Genomic DNA, 20,699 nt, shown 5'->3' with positions numbered 1-20,699 from the left:
AATGATGATTATATAATTTTAAACACATGAAGTTTGGCTTTTCTTAATCAGCTGAGGAGACTATTTAATTCTGCAGTTAGATTTCCACCCAATTAATGTGATTATAGGTAATTTCCTCCTTGTCTCCCCCCCCTTTTTTTTTAATTTTTATTTATTTATGATAGTCACAGAGAGAGAGAGGGAGAGAGACAGAGACATAGGCAGAGGGAGAAGCAGGCTCCATGCACCGGGAGCCCAATGTGGGACTCGATCCCGGGTCTCCAGGATCGCACCCTGGGCCAAAGGCAAGCGCTAAACCGCTGCGCCACCCAGGGATCCCTCGTCTCCCCTTTTTTGCTTCTCCCCCTTTTTTGCTTAAGTCTCCCTCCCCTCGCCTTTTACAAAGCAAGTATATAATGCTTCAGAAAGAAGCAATACTGTTTTAAAAGTCATCATTATGTCATTTGTTTTACATTATTGCTTTGGATAATCAATTTCTTAGAGCAGAAAAATCTTCCTTTTAATAGACTGTTTTAACCCTGATTTAACGTTGGAATCTCTGGGAGTACCCTTATATCCTTTGAGGTCATTATAGGGCCACTGCTATTTTTTGGCTTTGTAGTTTTAGGAACCTAGTGCACTGATTCACTCAGACTCACAAGATTGATTCGGAAAACTGGAATGTCCTATTTATTTACAATGGTGGATCTCTTTTAAAGGCACCAAAATACATCTCCTAGGTCACTTCCTTCAACTATCAAAGTAAGAGGGAGATTGACTTTGGATTGCCTTGTAGGATATAATTCCAAATTACAGAAATTTAGGATCATGAGGTATAGAAGCTGGAACAGGTTAAGTAGAACTGATATTAGACATGAGGATTCAAAGCTCTTTCATCTGGTCTTGGACTGTGGTGAGTTTTAGTCCGTGTCCTGTCTTATATTTGGTTTCTTTAGACATTTTTCTCCTAAAATAGTGCTTTGAAAATAGGAGAGGCTTACTTGTTTAATTCATCCAACAAACCTCTGGTTCAAATGTATCAGGTACTTTGACTAATGCTGGTCAGTTCACAGAGTTCATGAGTAGTTAAGAATAGGGTTCACTATGGAACACTGTTGTAGGTACGCTGTATATATTGAATATTTCAGTTCTCAAAACTGCCATATGCTCTAAGGACTGTTCTTATCACCCTCATTTCACAGATGGGAAAACCAGGTCCAGAAAAGTTACTTCCCAAGGTCACTCAGGCCAGAGCTGTGATTTGAACACCTAGCAATTGGGCTTCTCGGGCTGGGTTCTTAGTTGTCATCTCTTTGGTGTCCCCTAGAGTGAAGCCATTTTTACCATAGAACATGAGACTGTGCAGAAAAGACTATCAGAAAACTGTTTCGTAGTTGATTTTTAAGGTTGAGATTTTCTTATTAGAGGGGGGGTGTTATCCCAATCTTAGCAGCCACATTTACCTTGAGGGGAGTCCTAGGCTAATCTAAAAGGCACAAAATAATCCATTTTCTTTTGGTTCAGTTTAATTCAAGATGAAACACTTTCCGAACCTGGCCTCTAACTCTTCGGCTGTGCCTAGCAGAGGCTAATGTCAATAATGTTGCCTTTGGAGTGGCTTAGGAAGAGTAGGAAAACCAGTCTTCATTTGCTTTGGGGGCTAGCTAGTTTTGATAGATTCTGCTAAAGTTCAGGAGACCTAGGTGATAGCTCTTTTTCTGGCTACAGTAAGTAGCTCAGAGAACCTGAGCCTTCCAACCTGATTTCTTCCCTTAGGGCTTGTGAATAGGCCTCACAATGCTTTCTGTGAAGATTAAACAACGAACACATTTTGAAAACCGTAAGACATATACGATTGGCAGCTATTATCAGTTTTACCAGGAAAAGCATCTTTCAGAAGTTGGATGATTTTCTCTGGTTATGAAAAATTTGTTTTTATTTTGATTAGAACAAATGTCTCCATTTGTGAGAATAGGGGCTGTGTTAATGTGGACTGCCCTTGACCATGGTGCAAGATCAAATTTGAAACTTTAGAAATTTGCATTAAAATAGCTTACGAAGGGGACGACACATACCTTAATATTCGCATTCAGTTTGCAAGTTCTGGGAAGGCCGACCTGAAAGTCCAGGATCAAGCCCTAGGATTGGATTTCTAGCAGAGTTCCTAGCTGCCTGTCACAGAGAAGTAAAAGCAGAATCTTTGTAGGCAAAAGACCTTGGTCCAAGCTCTCTTTATACTCTTTAATGCTTGGGCAGGCCTATCTCTCAGGATTTGGCAGGGAGGAGTAAGTCTCAGCCAACAAAAAGGGCCTTACTAGGTGCCAGTTACCTTGTGTCATAATAAAATGTTTTCTTTGGGCTCCTTCTCAGTCCCTGTTACATACACCTCCTCTATGTTGCAAAAAGTCCCCTGACTCTGAAAATGTGAAGATTTTTGCCACATGACAACTTCATCATCCTCTTAATCACTCCTTTGGTCACCCAGCCAATTTCCGATTTGGGCCATGGCATCAGGCTTTGCTTCCCAAGCTCTTCAGAAACCATGGTGTAACAAACACATGGTCTAAATTTGAGGGAACACGTTAACAGACATCTACAAATGTAGCAAACAAAACCCCTAAACCTTAGCTGAATCGTTACATGAGAGCCATAGCCCTTCAGAGCGGACACCTGCAACTTCCTTAATTATAGGAAGTAGATACAGAATGGGTAAAGTAATTTGACCAGGGATCCGTTCTACACCCCAAAGGTTAGGTCTCTACTGTGTTGCAGAGGAGACACAGTGGGAGTAGGAGGGGCGGGAGGGGACTCTTATTGGTGGTAGCAGCAGCCTTGACTCTCCCTCTTCTCTCTCTCTCTCTCTTTTTTTTTTAAACTCCTATTTCTGAGACAAAAGCAATAGAATTTCCTGAAACTGCCCCGGATGCTAAGAACCGCCCAAGAGCACTTGTTACACACAAATTCCCAGGAACCTCCATTGGCTAGGTCTCGGACAGGATCTGGGAATATGGGTCTTACAAGCACAGTGAGCGATGCTTACAGATTAGGGTGTTCTGGTAAAAAGAGTAGGGTTCAGGATACCTTTTTGCGCCATCCGGAACCACAAGGTAGTATCCCATCCCCGCTGTGAGCAGCGATCTGGTTAAAAACCCTGCCCTTAGCAATGCAAAAGCAGCTCCTGGCCTACGGAATGCCCCTCTCCCTCCTGTCCCTTACGTCTTTTAGCTGGCAGCATCCCTAACCCGGGGCTGGAGGCGCTCTCTCCGGCCCCGGCTAGGCGGGAGACGCGCGCTCCCCAGGGCCCGGCGGCGAGGGGGCCGCGTCGCGGTCGGGTGTCTGCCGGTGCTCCCGTGCCGCGCTCCCATTGGCTGCAAGTTTCCTCGCCAGTAGCCGGAGCGGCCCCTGGTCGCCACGCCAGCCCGTCCGGACTCGGACCGCCCAGGGGGCGGGGCCGGGCCTGGCCTGGGGGCGGGGCCGGGCCTGGGGGGCGGGGCCGGGGCGGAGCCTCGCGGCGCTGCGGAAGTCCCGGCGGCCTATGGCGCAGGAGGGAGTCCCCGGCCGCGCCCCACGAGGCCGGCCCGGGCCGGGCCAATCCCGGGCGATTGGGCGGGCGGACGCGGGGCCGGGCGGGCCGGCCGGCCCGACTCGCCGGGGGTGGGGGACAATGGGCCGGTTCCCGGTGCGTCACGGGGGAGTTCCTTAAAGGGGAAGCGAGCGGGGCTGCGGCGCGGGTGCGGGGCGCGGGGCGCGGGGTGCGGCGGTCCGCGGGGCAGGCCCCCCGCGCTTTAAGAGAATGCCCGCGGCGCCCGCGCGACCATGCAATGGCGAGCGCTCGTCCTGGGGCTGGTGCTCCTGCGGCTCGGCCTCCACGGAGTGCTGTGGCTCGTCTTCGGGCTGGGGCCCAGCATGGGCTTCTACCAGCGCTTTCCGCTCAGCTTCGGCTTCCAGCGCCTGAGGGCCCCCGCCGGCCCCGCGCCGCCCGCCCTGGGGCCCGCCCGCCGGCCCGGGACGCCCGGGGGCCCGTCGGGGCCGTCGTGGCTGCAGGCTCCGGGCCCGGGGGCGGGGGCGGCGGGGCGGGGGCGGCCGGGGCCGGCGGTGTGCGGCCCGGCGCACTGGGGCTACGTGCTGGGCAGCCGCGGCCGCGGCCCGGACGAGTACGAGCGGCGCTACAGCGGCGCCTTCCCTCCGCAGCTGCGCGCCCAGATGCGCGACCTGGCGCGGGGCATGTTCGTCTTCGGCTACGACAACTACATGGCGCACGCCTTCCCCCAGGACGAGCTCAACCCCATCCACTGCCGCGGCCGCGGGCCTGACCGCGGGGACCCGTGAGTAGCCGGCGCTGGCCCGACGGCCCGGCCGCCCCGGGTGGGTGCAGCCTCCCGACCTCCGGGTCCCGGGCCACGCCCGCCCGCCCGAGCCGCGGCCCGAGGACCCCCAGGACCCGAGCTCGGGGGGCGGTGCGTGAGCGGGCGGGGCTGGCCTCCTGCCTCCTCCTCCCGGCGTCTCCCCGTTCCGGGACAGCTGGCCAGCGGGGAAACTGAGGCTCAGACCGGGGGGGGGGGCGGGGGCGGCAGCGGTGCCACGGGGCATCTTCGGGGGCTTTAGACTCTCATCTCCTGCACCCCCTTCCCCAGAGGAACACACGCACACGCACACAATCAAAATGAAGTCCCTTGTAAACGCAGCTTCACAGCAAGCCCTCGTGCCCATCGCTGGCTTTTATACCTAGAAATTGGGGAGTTGATCCCGGGAAAGGACTTCTCCAAAGCCAGCCGGTGACTGACGGAGGCAACGCGGGGCTGCAGTGTCCTGTCCTTCGTTTATAGGCGCTGCCCCCCAGGCTGGGGATACTTACGCGAGACGGAGGGAGGGACAGGCGCCCTGGCCCCGATTTGGGGTCCGGATCCTCAGGGCGTGATTCCTGGGCCGCGGCGTTGACTGTCACCATGATCTGCCCCATAAATTCCTCCACTCTGGTGGCGGGACTGTCCAGTAAGCTGAGCCCGTCCTCCCCTTCCACCGGCCTTGCCCGTGGAGGCCAAGCTTCCAGGGTCACTGCTGTTGACATCAGAGTCCAAGAGGACAGCACACCCAGCTACGGACCTTCCCGCTGGAGGGAATGACCTGTTGGACGGGATGGGGGACTCCCTCCTCTGGGCGGCGGCGGCGGCGCGGGGGGCGCGGGGGGCGCGGGCTGCCCAGGGCCTCGGCCGCACATCCTGTGGGTGCTTTTGGACTTTGGGGGATGTATCTTCCTTCACCTAGCAAAAGGAAGAGTCCGGCCCTTAAATTCTGAAAAGGAAGCCCATTTACATTTACTAAAGGGGCTTGAAGAATTTAGAAAATGGCTTGGCAATCTACAAAATCATATCTTACATGGCAAATTGAGGAGCTTGAGTTTTAGTGAAGCAAGGGGCACAGTCCAAGCTAGTTTCAAGGGACTGGGCCTTTTGTTTTGTTTTTCCTAAAGAATTTTATTTATTTATTCATGAGAGACACAGAGAGAGAGAGAGAGAGAGGCAGAGACAGAGGGAGAAGCAGGCTCCATGCAGGGAGCCCGATGTGGGACTCGATCCCAGGTCTCCAGGATCACACCCCAGGCTTCAGGCTGCGCTAAACCGCTGCGCCACTGGGGCTGCCCAGGACTGGGCCTTTTAAAAAACTGTAGGAAATGAGTTATTTTCTCTTGCTTCACTATATCAAGGCTTTATGCGTGTATTTTCTCAGTTTTTTTTTTCTTTTTGAGGAAAAAATTTATTAAGATATTAGGAAATTAATGAGTTATTTGTTGGTATTTACCTGTACCAGACTTTATGCCTATGTATTTTCTTTTGATCTCATTTTTTGTTGTTACTGTTGGAGGAAAGAAAGATTAAAATTTGGGGGCCCCTGAGTGGCTCAGTGGTTGAGCCATCTGCCTTCGGCTTAGGTCATGGTCCTAAGGTCCTGGGATTCATGTCCCTCACTGGACTCCCCGCAGGGAGCCTGCTTCTCCCTCTGCCTGTGTCTCTACTTCTCTCTCTCTGTCTCTCATGAATAAATAAAATCTTTTTTTTTTAAAAAGAAAGATGAAAATTTGAAAAAATAAAAAAGCCTAAATCCCCACCAGACAGTTATTTTTAATTTATTTTTCCTGCCAGCTCCCGCCCATATGCCTACACATTTTTTACATAGTTGAAAACAAAGTGTGTGTACATATTTTGGATCTTACTTGTATTTTCTCACTAATGCTGATGGCATTACAGGGAGGGAGAGGATACTTTGAGTACGTGTCCTTATTCTCTCAGAGACTTTTACCTCAGATTGCTTTTTATGGCCTGGATCTAACGAAAACAGTTTAATGAGGACTTGTGATAGTGCCTTCAATGGGGAATGTGGTGGTCAGGAGAGTGAGTTGATGACATTTGGATGCTTTTCTTCGTGAACCTTAGGACCTCTTGGGAGAGTTGGAGCCCCTCTGCTGCAGGTGACGTGGCAGTTGACTAACTTGCTTGTCCCTTTTGGTAGTTCCGGGTGGCTTAGACCTTTGTGGCAGGATGAAGTCTGCTGATGAGTGTCGTGGTCTGGTTGATTGTACAGTGGCGGTGTGGGTAAACTGAGGTCAGGTTGCTTTGAGAGAGAGAAATCGCTGTTGGAAAGATGGGGTTTGAAAGATGGCAGGGTCGTGTGAAGCCTTGTGCCCCGAGGTTAATAATCTGTTTGGTGGATAAACCTTTGGTGTCTGTGAGGAGGTGAAAGAACTCAGGTTGGGGTGGCCTTGACTAGACCCTCACACTGGCTGCTTCCAAGAAGTGGAAAGGTTCGTTTTGTTTTGTTGTTTTACTCCCCTTTCTTTAACTTAACTCCTTTCAGAGTAGTATTTTCGAGGAAAGTTTACAACTAGACCTTGGTCATGCTGGCTCTGAAACAATAAGATATGTTTATATCCCCAAAACAAATAACCGGAAATAAAAATTTCTCAGATTTTCTTTTATTTGTTGGATATCTTTTTTTTGGTAAAGATTTTATTTCCTTGAGAGACAGCAAGAGTGAGAGTGAGAGAGCACAGAGGGAGAGGGAGAAGCTGGCTCACCGAGCCTGATATGGGACTTGATCCCAGGACCTTGAGATCCTAAGCTGAAGGCAGACGCTTGACTGGACCACCCAGGCGCCCTATAGTTTTTTAGATTAAAAAAAAAAAATCAAATGTATTTTAATGACAATTGTCAAGTGTATTCTAATGATGCATTTAAAATATAGAGTGACCTAAAAAAAATAAAATAAAAAAATAAAATATAGAGTGACCTAATCATTAGAATATTATATAAAAAGTACAGAAACAAAATATGGGTGCTAGAGCTGTGTATCTTTTTTTAGTCACATTTATTTGAGGCTTGTCTTGCCTGTCTTGTCTGACTGTAGGTATGGTGAGGAGTTCATGTGACGTAAATGAAACCTGAACGCTTCAAAATAGCAAACTTTTCTGTCCAGCTACAGATTACTATGCAAAGTCAGTACTCTCACATCCCTAGTTTGGGTAGGAGGATCCAAGCTCAAAAGTTTCTCAAATGAATTTGGATATTATATTTTTTGTAATCTTGTAAATTAAAACAATAGTTCAAGACTTGGGCGCACGATCCTTCTTTGCTTCCTCCCTAGCCATATTGCTGTTCAGGTAAAAAAGCAAATCTGTGAACAACCCCAGCTGATGACTTGTCAGCAAGTCTACCCATTCATCTTAGCTTAACATGGCTTCCTGTGCATTCTTTCTAACATCCTGTCCCTCTTCAGAGTCAGACCTAAGTCTTTTTCTCCAATGCTATTGAACTTTTGAAGACGATTTTTCGTGGTCTACTTGGTTCTCCTTTCAGTTCCTTTCCTTGGAGCTACTGTTCACATTTCAACATTGCTTGAGAATTGAGTACTGTTGTGTATTCCTTTCCTTTTGTCTTGTCTCCCCAGATTATCAATCCCTTGACACAGAGACTGTTTCTTATATTACGTCTGTGTCTACCCAGTACCAGGTAGATTTCTGAACAGCTGGTACAGGTTAATTGTATGTGGGAGATTTTTTTTTTTTTACCATATGTTTGATTTTGTTAGTTACATAATCAAAAATTATCTCTGTCAAAGGTTGTAGCTTTTTCCAGCTCTGTTTTGGGGTAATAAGAACCTAACAGATTGACACTGGGGCAAATGTCATGAACGGTCACACATGGTAGGTTAAGTGGAAAGTCTAATTCTGGGACATTGTGGTTCAGCCAGCTGGTGATGTGGAAAGATGTGTACTTGTGAGCCTGGCCTTGTACTGGAAGATTAAGTTCTTGGCTTGAGGCACTTAGCAGATACGAAGTCAGGCTGGCCATCCATCAAGAGGAGCTACAAGGAACAAGGCCACAGTCTTACCTACATTGTGGGCTTGTGTCAATGGAATCACAGTAATATGCTGCTGTTAGGCCAAGAGGGTTTTATGGAATCTACATTTCCCTTCACACCCCTCTTTCTTTTCTCCTTTCTATTTTGGCGCATTTTGAAAGAGTATATAGCAATTACTTGGTAGAAGATTATTGTTTTTTTACTGTGACATTTTTTACAATTGTTCATTATGAGTGGCTGCTTGGGCACTGTATTGAGAGGTGTTTTAAAACTGGGTCCATTTTACTTATAGCCTAAAAGGAGAAGTACAATAAAACATGTGAAGGAGTGCAGTGATTAAAATCTGCGTACTACCTTCCAGGGGCCTTTGCAGTGGGAGAGGGTGACCTTGGCCCTGACGAGGTTACAGCTCAGGAGAGGGCAGCTCTGTGTATTTTCCACATCCTCCAGGTTGGATGCGAAGTGGTGGGGGAGCCATTTTTTGATGAGGTGGGTCATTGGAACCCACTTTGCTCTGAGCTGCAGAGCAGTGCAGTTAAATATTTAAACCCAACAGAATGTTCTTGAGTTGGCAGACTTAGCGTGACATCTCTGTGTCTACTTTGACCTCCTTCAACTTCACGCATTTCCTGTATCCTTTCTGGCTGGCATTGCCCTTGACATGCTTATTTTAACTCACAGCTCTCGTCTTTAGAGGACCTTTTGCAATTATACAACTTTATTTAGAAAGAATCTACAAATAGAAGAAGCAGATGCACTTTTCCATGCCTGCTGAGTGCTGGCCTCAAGGCTTGTGAGGGACAAGATAGGCCGGCTTCCTCGATAGCCCCCTTCTGTAGAGCTTTTTTGGGAAAAAAAAAAAAAAAAAAAAGGTCCCTAAAAGTTGGCTCTGAATTCTTTGTCCCAGATCCAGTGGGGTGACACAGCATACGGCCAAGCAACAGGAAGGCTCACGTCAGCCCAGATGTGAAGTGTTGAGCTGGCGTGGGCTGCTTCACGTGAGGCCGTTCACCCACCCGAGGCACTAGGGAGGGGGTACTTTCTGAAGGACACGGGAGGCCAGAGCAGGCCCTATCAGAGGGACTTAGGGAGAAGCTCCAGTGGCCTGGGGCTATGCTGGAAGATGCCATAATGTCAGTGAACCTGCTGTCGGAGATAAAGCTAGGCCCTTCCACTTTGGTCTTTAATAAAAGTAAACAGCTGACCTCTTTCTCTCCTTACTTTCCATCTTTTCAGGCTTTCGCCATTTACTTTCTGGGCTTGTAGGAATGAGACAGGGAAGTAACTGACATCCCCGGGATTTGTCAGGCTGCCCGGTTGCTCCATCCTGGCCCTTCCCGGACCTCATCGTTGTCCTTGTCCATCATTTTTGGGGTTATAAGGAGCTGTGCGAGGGACTGGGGAGCTTTACCCTCACCACAGGCCTGAAGTCGGTGTCTTCAGATTGCTTCAGGGAGGGAAAGCGAGTGCTGACTGTGGGGACAGGAGGTATGGGCAGAAATGTGGATGCAGCTCCAGCACAGAGGAGTCCTGCCTTGGCTCAGCTCTTGAGAGTTGGTAGAGGTGATGGGGATTCTTTGAGATGTGAATGAGAAAATGGGATCAAGAGGTTAATTTATTCCCCCAACCAAAGCACAGCTGAGTGGTAATCAGACCTAACTGAGGTATTTCCTTCTTTTTGTATGGAACCTGCTGGAGTGTCTGATTTCTGTATTAAAGGGTCATGGGTAGGTCACATGACAGGATCTTTCTTTTTTCATTTCTAATGATTTTTGAAATCAGAACTCTTTGGAGCTGGTTAGAGAGGTGATTTGTGGTGATAAAACTACCCCAGAGAGGGCACACGACTCTGGGTCACCATCTCCGGACTTCCTTTTGCATGTCCTTTTGCACAATAGTGTCATCACTGTTGTTGGGTTACTTGGGTCCACTTGTAGACACTATAGAAAGACCACTGCCATAAGACCTATAAGACACACCTATAATTGTCCCTGAATAAATACGAGTTGCCAGCAGTTGTGGTTTCTGATGGGTGTTTAGTTTTACTATCCTTTTTTTCTTTTAAGATAAAGTACCTTTCTTTAATTTTAATTTTATTTCTTTTTCAGTTCAAATCTGAACATCAATGATGTCCTAGGGAATTATTCATTGACTCTTGTTGATGCGTTGGATACTCTTGCAGTAAGTGTTTAGCCTTATTATTATTTTTTTAATTAATTAAGGTATTTTAGAGTTGATTATCCTTAGTTTCTTCCAGGGAAACCTGACACTCAAAATGTATTCATAGCTCTGATAGCCATTGTTTATTTTAATGACCCCAATGCTGAGAATGAGAAGAGCATTCAAGGTTAAAGGAAAAGAAATGTGATCCCCCTAAAAAAATGGAGAAGACAGTATGATTGTTTTGGGAAAACCAATTTCTCTCTCAGTGTCCCACTGTTTTATTCCATAAAGGAATCAGTAGAGCATTGCATTCAAGTTCAGTACCGTAGTTAAGATCTTAGAAGTAAAAGGGGTCACTAGGGCCCCCGAAATAGCATCCAGCTATATGCTCCCCAAGAGTATGTACTGGGCCCTGCTCCCGGGCCCCCACACAAGACCTTCTCTAGAAATGCTCCCTTCTGCGTGCCGCTCCGTGTTCTGTCCACGCTCGGGCTGCCAACTTGGGTGCTGCCTTTTCCTCCATCATCCCATGGTTTCCCTCATGGAGTCTGGGGAGCTGGAGACCTTTGAGCAGATTTGAAGAAGCACATTGCAAGCTGGATGGCACCGTGGCATGGTCCTTACCATCCCACTGTGCGTCACATGTGCTTGGTCTGCTTCTCCTACTCTGCTTCCAAGGGACCGTATTTCAGTGTAGCGTGTTAAAACCTCCTTGATAAAGGTGATTGCACAACCTCTTTGCTCCCCTTCATTGTCCAGTGCCTTTACCATTGGAGAATTCTTACCCGTAGTCGAGCCCAAATCCTGCATTTAATAATGTACTCTTGTCTGTTTTAACTTCCTGAGAAGAGTTTAAAGCTGTCAGGGGCTACAGGTGGGTAATGCTAGCCAAATGTGCATCACAGCTGCCCAGGAGTTTGCTGGAGAAAACTGACTAGGACTTGGAAGTAGCTCGGGCGATAGCTCTGCAACTTCCTAGGCCCGGGGTATGTGGGGCCTTCAGGCTTTCATTCCCCTGTGGTGGCACGATGTTTTACTGGGCCAATTTCTCTTCTGGGGTTCTCGCTGTTCCACTTCAGTCATGTATCATCGGAGATCACAATGTGCCCAGACAAGTCTGTGCAGCCTAATTAGAGCTAACTTGTTGAAGATACCAGAGGCTGACTCAGCCTTACAGGTATTGCTTAAAAAAGAGTCTCCCCAAACTCATATACATTATGGAAGAGCACCACTTGTCCATGCTCTCTCTCTTTTGGCCTCCATTGTGTCTTTGTATCCCTCTGCTGTGCTCATTAAGTATGGAGATCTAATCTCTATTGTTCACTGCATTCTCCACCTAAAAGTGTCTGATACATAGTAGAAGTGCAGATATGTGTTCAAAAAAATGAGTTTCTACAGATTCAGCATTTCCCAACACTATTTCCAAGGTTATATTCCCTAAATGAAGAATTGCGTTCCCAAATGAACTTGAGAAATTCTGCATGCCTGTCCCATTATTAGTGACAGAATACACCAGCATTTTAAAGGCTCTGAGAGGTCCTGCGGTAAAGAAGGCGATTTAACCCTTTTGTCCAATCCAGGTTTTCTTAAGCCTGAGTGAATGATTTCGCAGCCTGCTTACTGTGTTCTCTAGCTGTGTAACTAAAATGGTAAATTAGAATATGTAATTGAAAGTTACTGGCTTCCTTCAGCATCATCCTCCACTTGATCTGAGATCATATCAGCCTCTGCAGCTGCTAACAGATACTGTTGCTGGTAAGCATCTGTAAGGAAACAAAGCTACTTCTGTGGTTTTCATTGTAGAATATCCGGTCTTCAGTGTGCTAGCACTTCAGGCTTATTTTTCAGGTGTTACTTCAGTTGAGGTTTTCTTGTTCTCTTGCTAACATTTTAAACAGGCTTTAACAGATGTGCTGTGGAATCATTCAGAAGATAGCAGTCCCCTGACCACTGGCTGCAACTTGTAGCATTATTGCATAATCTTTTAAAAAGAAAGAACTATAAGTCAGGAAAGAAACGTCTGTACTTGCCCTGCATATTTATGGCAAAATAACAATGAAGAGGGGAAAAAAAAGATGTATTAGACCAATAAATACTAAGAGATAAGGCATACTTGAAATAAATAGTGTCTGGATGAAATTATTTGTTTTTCCTTTGTGTGTGTGTCCTTATGATGTCCTTAAAGTCCCAGGATTGTCCTAGATTTTTGAACAGAATGAAAGCATTTTGGTTCAGTTAATCCATAAAATTTTATACCAAATTTGCACTTCAGATAGGAGAGAGCAGCTTAGTATGAGATCATAGTCATGTACCCAAAATAGGAATCATAATTTTAGATTACTGTTTAAAAAGGACATGGAGCTGATTATTTGTATGTTTTGTTTGTTTGAATGCTGTATTCCAAAAGATCATGCTACTATTTCTCAAAGTGTTAGACATCTGGATAACCAGCAACAAGTCACTTTTACAGATGTTTTGGTCTCCTGGAAGCCCAGCACCCAAGCTGTCGATTTATTTGAGGAGCATAGGGAAAGCTGTATTTTTGTTGCTTTGGCTTTTGGATTTATTTTTACTCATTTCAAGAGTTTTAGGAACTCTGGTGCCTTGCATGTTAAATCATATCAGACCGAAGTTTGAGGGAGAGTCAAGTGGGAAGGTGAGGGGTACTAATGATTCAGGAGGAATTATTTCACAGTTTGACCATTTGGAGACAGGATTCTTGAATTGCAGGAAATGGGCTTGCCATCTGTCCCGAAATATATTCTAAGAGGTAACCATGCCTTTCTACCTTTTGTGTTTCCGGTCCTCCCATGGATGGCAAGACCGCATACAGACATTTAGATGAAGTGGTCCCTCAGTGTCCTTTCAGGCTGTTGTAATGGTTTGTGTTCCTCTTTTTAAAGATAATGGGAAATTCATCTGAGTTCCAGAAAGCAGTCAAGTTAGTGATCAACACAGTTTCATTTGACAAAGATTCCACCGTCCAAGTCTTTGAGGCCACAATAAGGTAAAATAGTACATGAAGTATATTGAAGGCTTTTTTTGTGTGTGTAAGCAGCAGAATTCCTGGGAGGCTGTCCCAGGTAGCGTCTGTGGGGACCTTATGGACGCTGTGTCCATTTTTCCTCTGCCTTGTGGGCTTTATCAACAGTGGAACAATTGTCATTTCAAAGTAATTCATTTTGGGCCAAAAAAGAAAGACTCATGCATTAATAAAGGTGGGAGATAGGTGCCCTTTTAAGGCAGATTTTCTCTGTCACTTTGTGTCTGGTCTCCTTCACTGCGTCCTAGGAAAACCCCTACGTATTTCTGAAGGAAATGAAAGTTTCCCATCTTACCTACCACCCACAGAGAACCCCTTCTTATCATTTGGGTGTATTTCCCCTCTGGAGCCACTCTCTCTTCTCTCCCCACCCCACTGCCCCCACCCTGCCTCCCTCCTCCCCTCCACTCCTACCACCAAGGTATTGGGCACATGTTCCATACCTTGTCTCTTGCCTCTTTAGGTTGTTGTATTGTGACTCTTTTATCATTTCATTTAGAAAACTGTATTCCTGCATACCATTCTAGATGTCATTTATTTAAAATTAAAGTTATGACAACATTTGTACCAACACACTGTCACAGTCCATTTGAGATCATTGAAGTGTCCCATGATTCCTGGCCCATGGAGACATAGATCTGAGCCGGTGGCCTTCTGCTACCTCTCCTCACCTTCTCCATCTCTTCCTCTTCCTCACCTTGCCTCCTCACCAGAAGGTGGAGAATTTCTCAGCTGCTTGGGAGCCCAAACTAGAAAAGCCAGTTAGTATTTGTTCTCTTGACCTTTATTTATTCTCTTGACCTTTCCTGTTTCCGGTATGGTTAAGTGTTTTCCCCGTGTGAGAGAAATCAAGAGTCATTTATGAATACGGAAAGGTAATGTTTATTTTGAGAATGGCTAGGACCCTCCCTTCTGATGAGATGTTGGAGACTGCCAGCCATTAGTTATTACTTTAAGTGAGATTATTCTTGGCAGCCTCAGGTGAATGGTTCTCTTTCTCCTTTCCAGTAATGTGGTTAACTAGAATCGGTCACTTGTTATCAGGGCTGGAAAGACCTTCAAGGAGCCATTCAGTTCAGTTCCTCTGATTCTGGGCAGCTCTGAGTTCAGGGGATTTGAAGCTGTCACTCTAAACTGGTTTGTATGCCCTGACAAACAACATGCTTTTATTATTTTTGTATTCTTGTCATCCTGTCTTTTACTGTCTTTTAGGGTCCTAGGAAGCCTCCTTTCTGCCCACAGAATAATAACTGACTCCAAGCAGCCCTTTGGTGACATGACAATTAAGGATTATGATAACGAATTGTTGCACATGGCTCACGATCTGGCTGTGCGCCTCCTCCCTGCCTTTGAAAACACCAAGACAGGGATCCCCTATCCTCGGGTAGGTAGACCAGTTTGACATTTCTGCATCTTCCTGAATTAAAACTCTTTTTTGATTAATTTATTTGGGGGAAAAGGGGAGGTAATGTGAAAGAGGAAAGCTGTGTCCTTGAGAGAATTTGGCCCTAAATATGATATATTTTTTAATTCCTTTAGCATTTACCAAGCACCTACTGCATGTCAGGCATACAGTGACATATTTTGATTCTTCCCTTTAAGAATCTTTTGTTCCTGTGCTCAGTATTCTGAAGTTCTGCTGCATGTGAGATTTATATCTCCTGCTATAGAATAGCATGGGGAATTTGTCTTTATTTCTGGCTCGAGTACATTTCCCCAAAGACCCTCATGTGTGTACTTTAGGGTCCTGGTGAATGTTCTTGGGAATGCCTCACTGTGGATCTTTCAAGTAAAAGCCTGCACAGCCCAGCCAGTTAGCTGCTGACTTAAATGCAAGATCTGGAATGAGATTATATCTTTGTGGCATGCAATTTGCTGAGCTCAGAACTCCTTTGGGAATTGAGTCAGGCTTTTAGGTAACCAGCAGAGAATTGCCAGCCCACAGAGCCTCAGTGATGAAAGAGGCTGTCACATTCTTCCTGTATCTCCCTTGTCTACTAGTCCATGATTTGTTTATGTTCGCTGAGCAGGGGATGAGTTCCTAGTAGCTCACTTAAAATTTATAAGGGATTCCACAGCTGGCCTTTTTTTTGAATGCCAAAGCCTGGTGCTAGAAAGAGGTAGATTAGCGAATAGCATTGTAACCATTCCCCTGACACTTGCTCTTATTCAAACAAGGTTCTGGTGTCCTTATTGTCTTGTTTGTGTCTTTTATTTTATTTTTTTTTAAAGATTTTATTTATTTACTCATGAGAGAGACAGAGAGAGAGGCAGAAACACTGGCAGAGGGAGAAGCAGGCTCCCTGCAGAGCCTGATGTGGGACTCGATCCCGGTACTCCAGGATCATGCCCTGAGCCAAAGGCAGAGACTCAACTGCTGAGCCACCCAGGTGTCCCATTGTTTGTGTCTTTTAAGCATTAACTCCCTTATCTATCTCAGGTGTGACATGGGAGGCAGTGAGCTGAGTCCACTGTAGTAAGTTTGATTCATTTGTTGAATCTAGTGGCTATGACCTGGCCTTCTAGCCCTGAGGGTTCATCACGCCTTGCCACAAATCCTTTGTCTCTTCCTGTCCCCAGGTGAATCTAAAGACAGGTGTTCCTCCTGACAGCAATAATGAGACGTGCACAGCAGGAGCTGGTTCCCTCCTGGTGGAATTTGGGATTCTGAGCCGACTCCTAGGGGACTCTACATTTGAGTGGGTGGCCAGACGTGCTGTGAAAGCCCTTTGGAACCTGCGGAGCAATGATACGGGATTATTAGGTATGATGGCACCTTCTCAGGCCATTGGGACTGTGTACATTTGGTCCCCTTTCCTTTCCTCTTCTCTAGGGCTCTACGTCCTCTCCACTCTTTCTGTCTGTACTGCTGAACTGGACAGTTGACACCTCAGGAAGAATGGCCCTCAGTGTCTTCATGTCTAGTTTCTGTGGGACTTTCTGCTTAGAGTGAGGCTGTAACATTTGATGGGAAAGAATAATGCTTTTGCCATTTGAGGGTTCCCTCTGATTTGAATCCCCTGGCATATTCTACTTGAAAATAATTGTTAATAGAAGTGCTATAAAAAGAACTGCCTCTAAGGCAGGTTATATTATTTTAACATAAGGCTCTAAATTAGGAATTTAGTGTTACTGGTAGAGTGGCTTTCCCCTTTAAAAAAAAAAAACCCTGGGCGTGTGGTAGTAGGTTGAAAGGCCAGATTAACCTATATTAGGTGGGATTTTTTTTTTTCCTCTTGAGAATGCTAGTCAAGATATTAAACTATTTTGGAATATTTCAAACCTATACACGCAGGGAGAAAGTAGAATAAATACTGGATCCCTATGTACTCCTCATTTATCTTCACTAATTACTAGTTTTTTGCTATTCAAGATGTTATTTTAAACTGTCTTACACTAAGAAAAAACCTATGGCTCTAGGACAACCTGATTGGTTGTCCTAGAGCCATAGAGTGTCACTGCAAGAGCATTGCTTTTTGAAAGTGTTTTTTTTTTTTTTTTTTTTTTAAGTAATGTCTGTGCCCAGTGTAGGGCTTAAGCTTGTGACCTTGAGATCAAGAGTCCCATGCTCCACTGATTGAGCTGGCTAGGGGCCCCACGAGTGATTTTTGATTATGCCTTAAGTTATTAAACTTATTGACATATTTGTTGTGTTTAATAACAGTAGTGGAAATAAAAAAGTTGCCCAAATTGCTACCCTACCACCAAATGGTTTGCCAGTGTCACCACAAATTGTCACCTTTTAAATTTCCATACACTCTGTCAGTCTGGCATGTGCAAGTGTTTATATACCTTCAACCTATAATATAAATAAGCATTTTTATTCTGTCTTACATTTGGCAGTTCAGGTTTTCTGTGTCGTTACCTTGTTTTCAGAGCTATTGGTTTATTTCTTTTCTCATAGCTATTGTTTTTAAAATCTACATATAGTCCATTAACTCTTCCTGTGTTGGACACTTGGATTATTTCTGTTTGTTCTCCCCCCTCCCATTTTACAGATAATATAAATCATACAATTCATAATTCTTGATGAACAGCACAATACTTTTTCTTAAAAACATTTTTTTTTCACAAAGGATAAGTTCCCAGGAATGGCATTACCAAGTCAAAGGTTTGAACACTCAGTTGGCGTTTGAAATGCATTGTTAATCTGGAAAGGCAAAATGACAACTTTACTTTTCTTGTGTCTTAAGTGTTTTTCCCAGTTTTATCCCAGTATTTAAACACCTTATATTCAGAAAGATTTCCTGGCTCTCTGTGCCCCTGATGAGACTGATACAAACGTGAGGGCTAAGCGTTCTCTTTCTGCCTTCACTTTTTTGCTAAGCACAAGGATGTGGAAGAGCAGTGGGGGCTGGAGTAGGAGGGCACCCTGGCGTGTAACTGGGGCCCGACGGGCTCTCTTTGTTTTTGCAGGCAACGTGGTGAACATTCAGACAGGCCGCTGGGTTGGCAAGCAGAGCGGCTTGGGCGCCGGCCTGGACTCCTTCTATGAATACCTCTTGAAATCTTACATTCTCTTTGGAGAAAAGGAAGACCTAGAAATGTTTAATGCAGCATACCGAAGTATTCAGAACTACCTGAGAAGAGGGTGCGTCTCCTCTCTTGCCCTGTAAAACAAACCCCTGTGGCGTTCTCACCATGATTCCACAGCACTGTTTGGTCTCGGCGTTCATCTTCCCATTTCCTAGTTGTTGATTGGACCTTTGGGGGTGAAGAGCTATATTAGCTATATTAGCCTTCCACTGTGGCATTACAAATTACCCTAGCACTGGGTGGATTAAAACAACACACACTATCTCACTCAAGAGAAGGTTCCGGAATCCAAGAGCCACGGAGTGCCCTGAGTCTCACAGGATTGTTACCAGGCTGTTGGCAGGGGCTATGGCCCTGTCAAGGCTTGGTCAGGGCCAGAGGACCCACTTGTAGGCTCATGCCTCTGCTGGTTGGCAGGTTTCAATCCCTTGCCATGTGGACCTTTTTGTAGGCAGGTTATGGTGGCAGCCTTCCCCCAGAGTGGGTGATCTGAGAGAGGTAGAAAGAGAGACCAAAGGGTGCTGTCATGACCTACTGTTGAAATGACAAACCAGCACTTCTGCCTGGCTCTATAGGTCCCACAGACGAACCCTGACACAGTGTGGAAGGGGGCCGTACAAGTCACACCCTTTGTGACTGCCAGAAGTCAGGGATCTTTGGGGCCATGGTGGAGACTGGCTGTCCCAAGGAGTGACATGTGCCTATGTTTCACTGGGGCTTTAATTGCAGATGGAGCTGTAATACAGGACAATTACTGAGTTGTTTTGTTTTTTTTTTTACTTTCAAAGACTTGTTTGGATTGGTCTTTATACCTAATGAGAGGAAGGACAGTTACCACATGTCCCCCCTCTGTTGATTAAAACAGCATTATTTGCTACTACTCATGTACAATCAGGGGGGCAGGAGAGGAGTGCCATTCAAAGCTACAGCGGCTTCTACCCCGATGTCACCTTACTTCCTTGGGCCTTTCTTTCTTCATATGCTTTTATTATTAAATGTCCATTGCAAGTAATAGCTACTGAGTTTCTGCATCTTAGGGTTTTCTTAGACTCATTTCTATGTTAGCTGTTGTAGGAACCCCTTATGTGAGGGCTGTGTTTTAGTAAGAGGCCGTCTGGCCAGGGTTTAGTCATTTTTGCTTTTTAAAGTCCCAAACTAAATTGAGTGATGATCCCTGAGCATCTTGCTTATGCATTCAGTTCCTTTGGGCCCCTGGTATAGGACTTTATCAGAGAAGAGACTCTTGTGTGGAGAAGTAACCAGAGGCTTTTCCACTCCAGTCAAATCCAGCAAAGACCCATGCTAGATACCATATTATGTGGCAGTATTCGTAAGCCTGAACGTCCAAGTGTTTTCTGCAAAAAATATGGTGAAATCCCTGATGAGTTACAACGGCTAAATTAAGAACTTTTATTCTATGGTAGATGTTACCTTATGCTAGAGTCTGGTATCAACAGGTAGAGGCAGTTTATCTCCAAAGGTTTAAAGAGTGAGTTAGGAGAAAGCGTTAATGTTGATTCCACTGAAGTTTAACCGCGAGGAGCTGTGGGAGGAGCTGGGCTGGAGCTCTGTCAGTGATCTTTCTTTTCACCTTTGACCACTCTGCTTGGGTCCTTAGTCGGGAAGCCTGTAATGAAGGAGAAGGAGACCCCCCGCTGTATGTCAATGTGAACATGTTCAGTGGGCAGCTGATGAACACTTGGATCGACTCTCTGCAGGCCTTCTTCCCCGGGCTGCAGGTATCTTGTGATCATGTTTACCAAGAAAAAGCTGTCATTGGAAAGCGTTTGTGTTTTTTTTTCTCTTTTCTTTCTCTGAGACCAGAGCATTCTCTGGCTCCTCCGGATTTGGGAGGTTAGTAGCACAATATATGTCCTGATTATTCTGTTTGTGGGATCAGCCCCAGAATATTGAACAGAGCCATACTAAGTAAGTGTAAAACCATGGCTGGAAAGTGTGATTTTTGAATCATCTGTCTCTTAATTTTGTTTGTTCTTTGCTCATAAGAATGGTAAACCTCTTGTCCCATGCAGTTTGCATCAATTTGGAATTGTGAGTCAGTTAGGGAGGGCATCCTTTTTCCTGGGTTGCTCCTTTTGGGTTGATTTTGTCTCCAACCATGTTTTGTCTCCAGTCAGGTCAGATGAGAACCGGGGGGCAGAGGGACAGCCCAGGGCCTTGCCACTATGTCTTGCCGCTCTGAAAAAAGATTCTTAGCCTGGTGACCTGTGTCTTCTCCGTAGGTTCTGATAGGAGATGTGGAAGATGCCATCTGCCTCCATGCCTTTTTACTACGCCATCTGGAAACGCTACGGGGCCCTCCCTGAGAGGTATAACTGGCAGCTCCAGGCCCCCGATGTGCTCTTCTACCCGCTGAGACCAGAGCTAGTGGAGTCTACATATCTCCTCTACCAGGTACTAGAGTTTGTTGATCAGTAGTTTGTATTTAAATGTTAGCAGCTGGTTTTTAGCAAACATTGGCTGAGTGGTGTAGAGGTGTGTTGTTTCCTAGTGACACGGTTGCCACCTAACCATAGGCTTGTCGGTGTTTAGTGTGATTCATGGTTCCCTGGGACAGAGAAGGTGTCTGCAAGTCTCACACCAAATTGTTGGATCTAATCTT

The 20,699-nt window shown here is 45.9% G+C and overlaps 1 protein-coding gene and 1 long non-coding RNA gene across 2 annotated transcripts in view; one reads left to right on the top strand and one right to left on the bottom strand.

Moving 5' to 3' along the window:
- The first annotated feature begins 3,693 nt into the window (after positions 1-3,693).
- EDEM1 (ER degradation enhancing alpha-mannosidase like protein 1) overlaps positions 3,694-20,699 on the top strand; it is a 28,328-nt gene continuing 11,322 nt past the window's right edge. The window contains 9 exon segments of the mRNA XM_025451103.3: positions 3,694-4,304; positions 10,443-10,515; positions 13,401-13,504; positions 14,753-14,924; positions 16,121-16,304; positions 17,957-18,131; positions 19,695-19,815; positions 20,320-20,361; positions 20,363-20,491. Of these exon segments, the coding sequence (XP_025306888.1) occupies positions 3,796-4,304; positions 10,443-10,515; positions 13,401-13,504; positions 14,753-14,924; positions 16,121-16,304; positions 17,957-18,131; positions 19,695-19,815; positions 20,320-20,361; positions 20,363-20,491 (1,509 nt within the window). The 5' untranslated portion in view covers positions 3,694-3,795.
- Positions 6,981-9,250, bottom strand: LOC125753192 (uncharacterized). Its single transcript, XR_007404382.1, has 2 exons — positions 7,264-9,250; positions 6,981-7,224 (listed from the first exon to the last, which is right to left on the bottom strand). It is a non-coding gene; the product is annotated as an uncharacterized LOC125753192 (long non-coding RNA).

The sequence above is a fragment of the Canis lupus genome, chromosome 20, assembly GCF_003254725.2.
Source record: "Canis lupus dingo isolate Sandy chromosome 20, ASM325472v2, whole genome shotgun sequence".
Lineage (NCBI taxonomy): Eukaryota > Metazoa > Chordata > Mammalia > Carnivora > Canidae > Canis > Canis lupus.
Note: the sequence above shows the minus strand (reverse complement) of the source record. Positions and strands in the feature narration are given on the sequence as shown.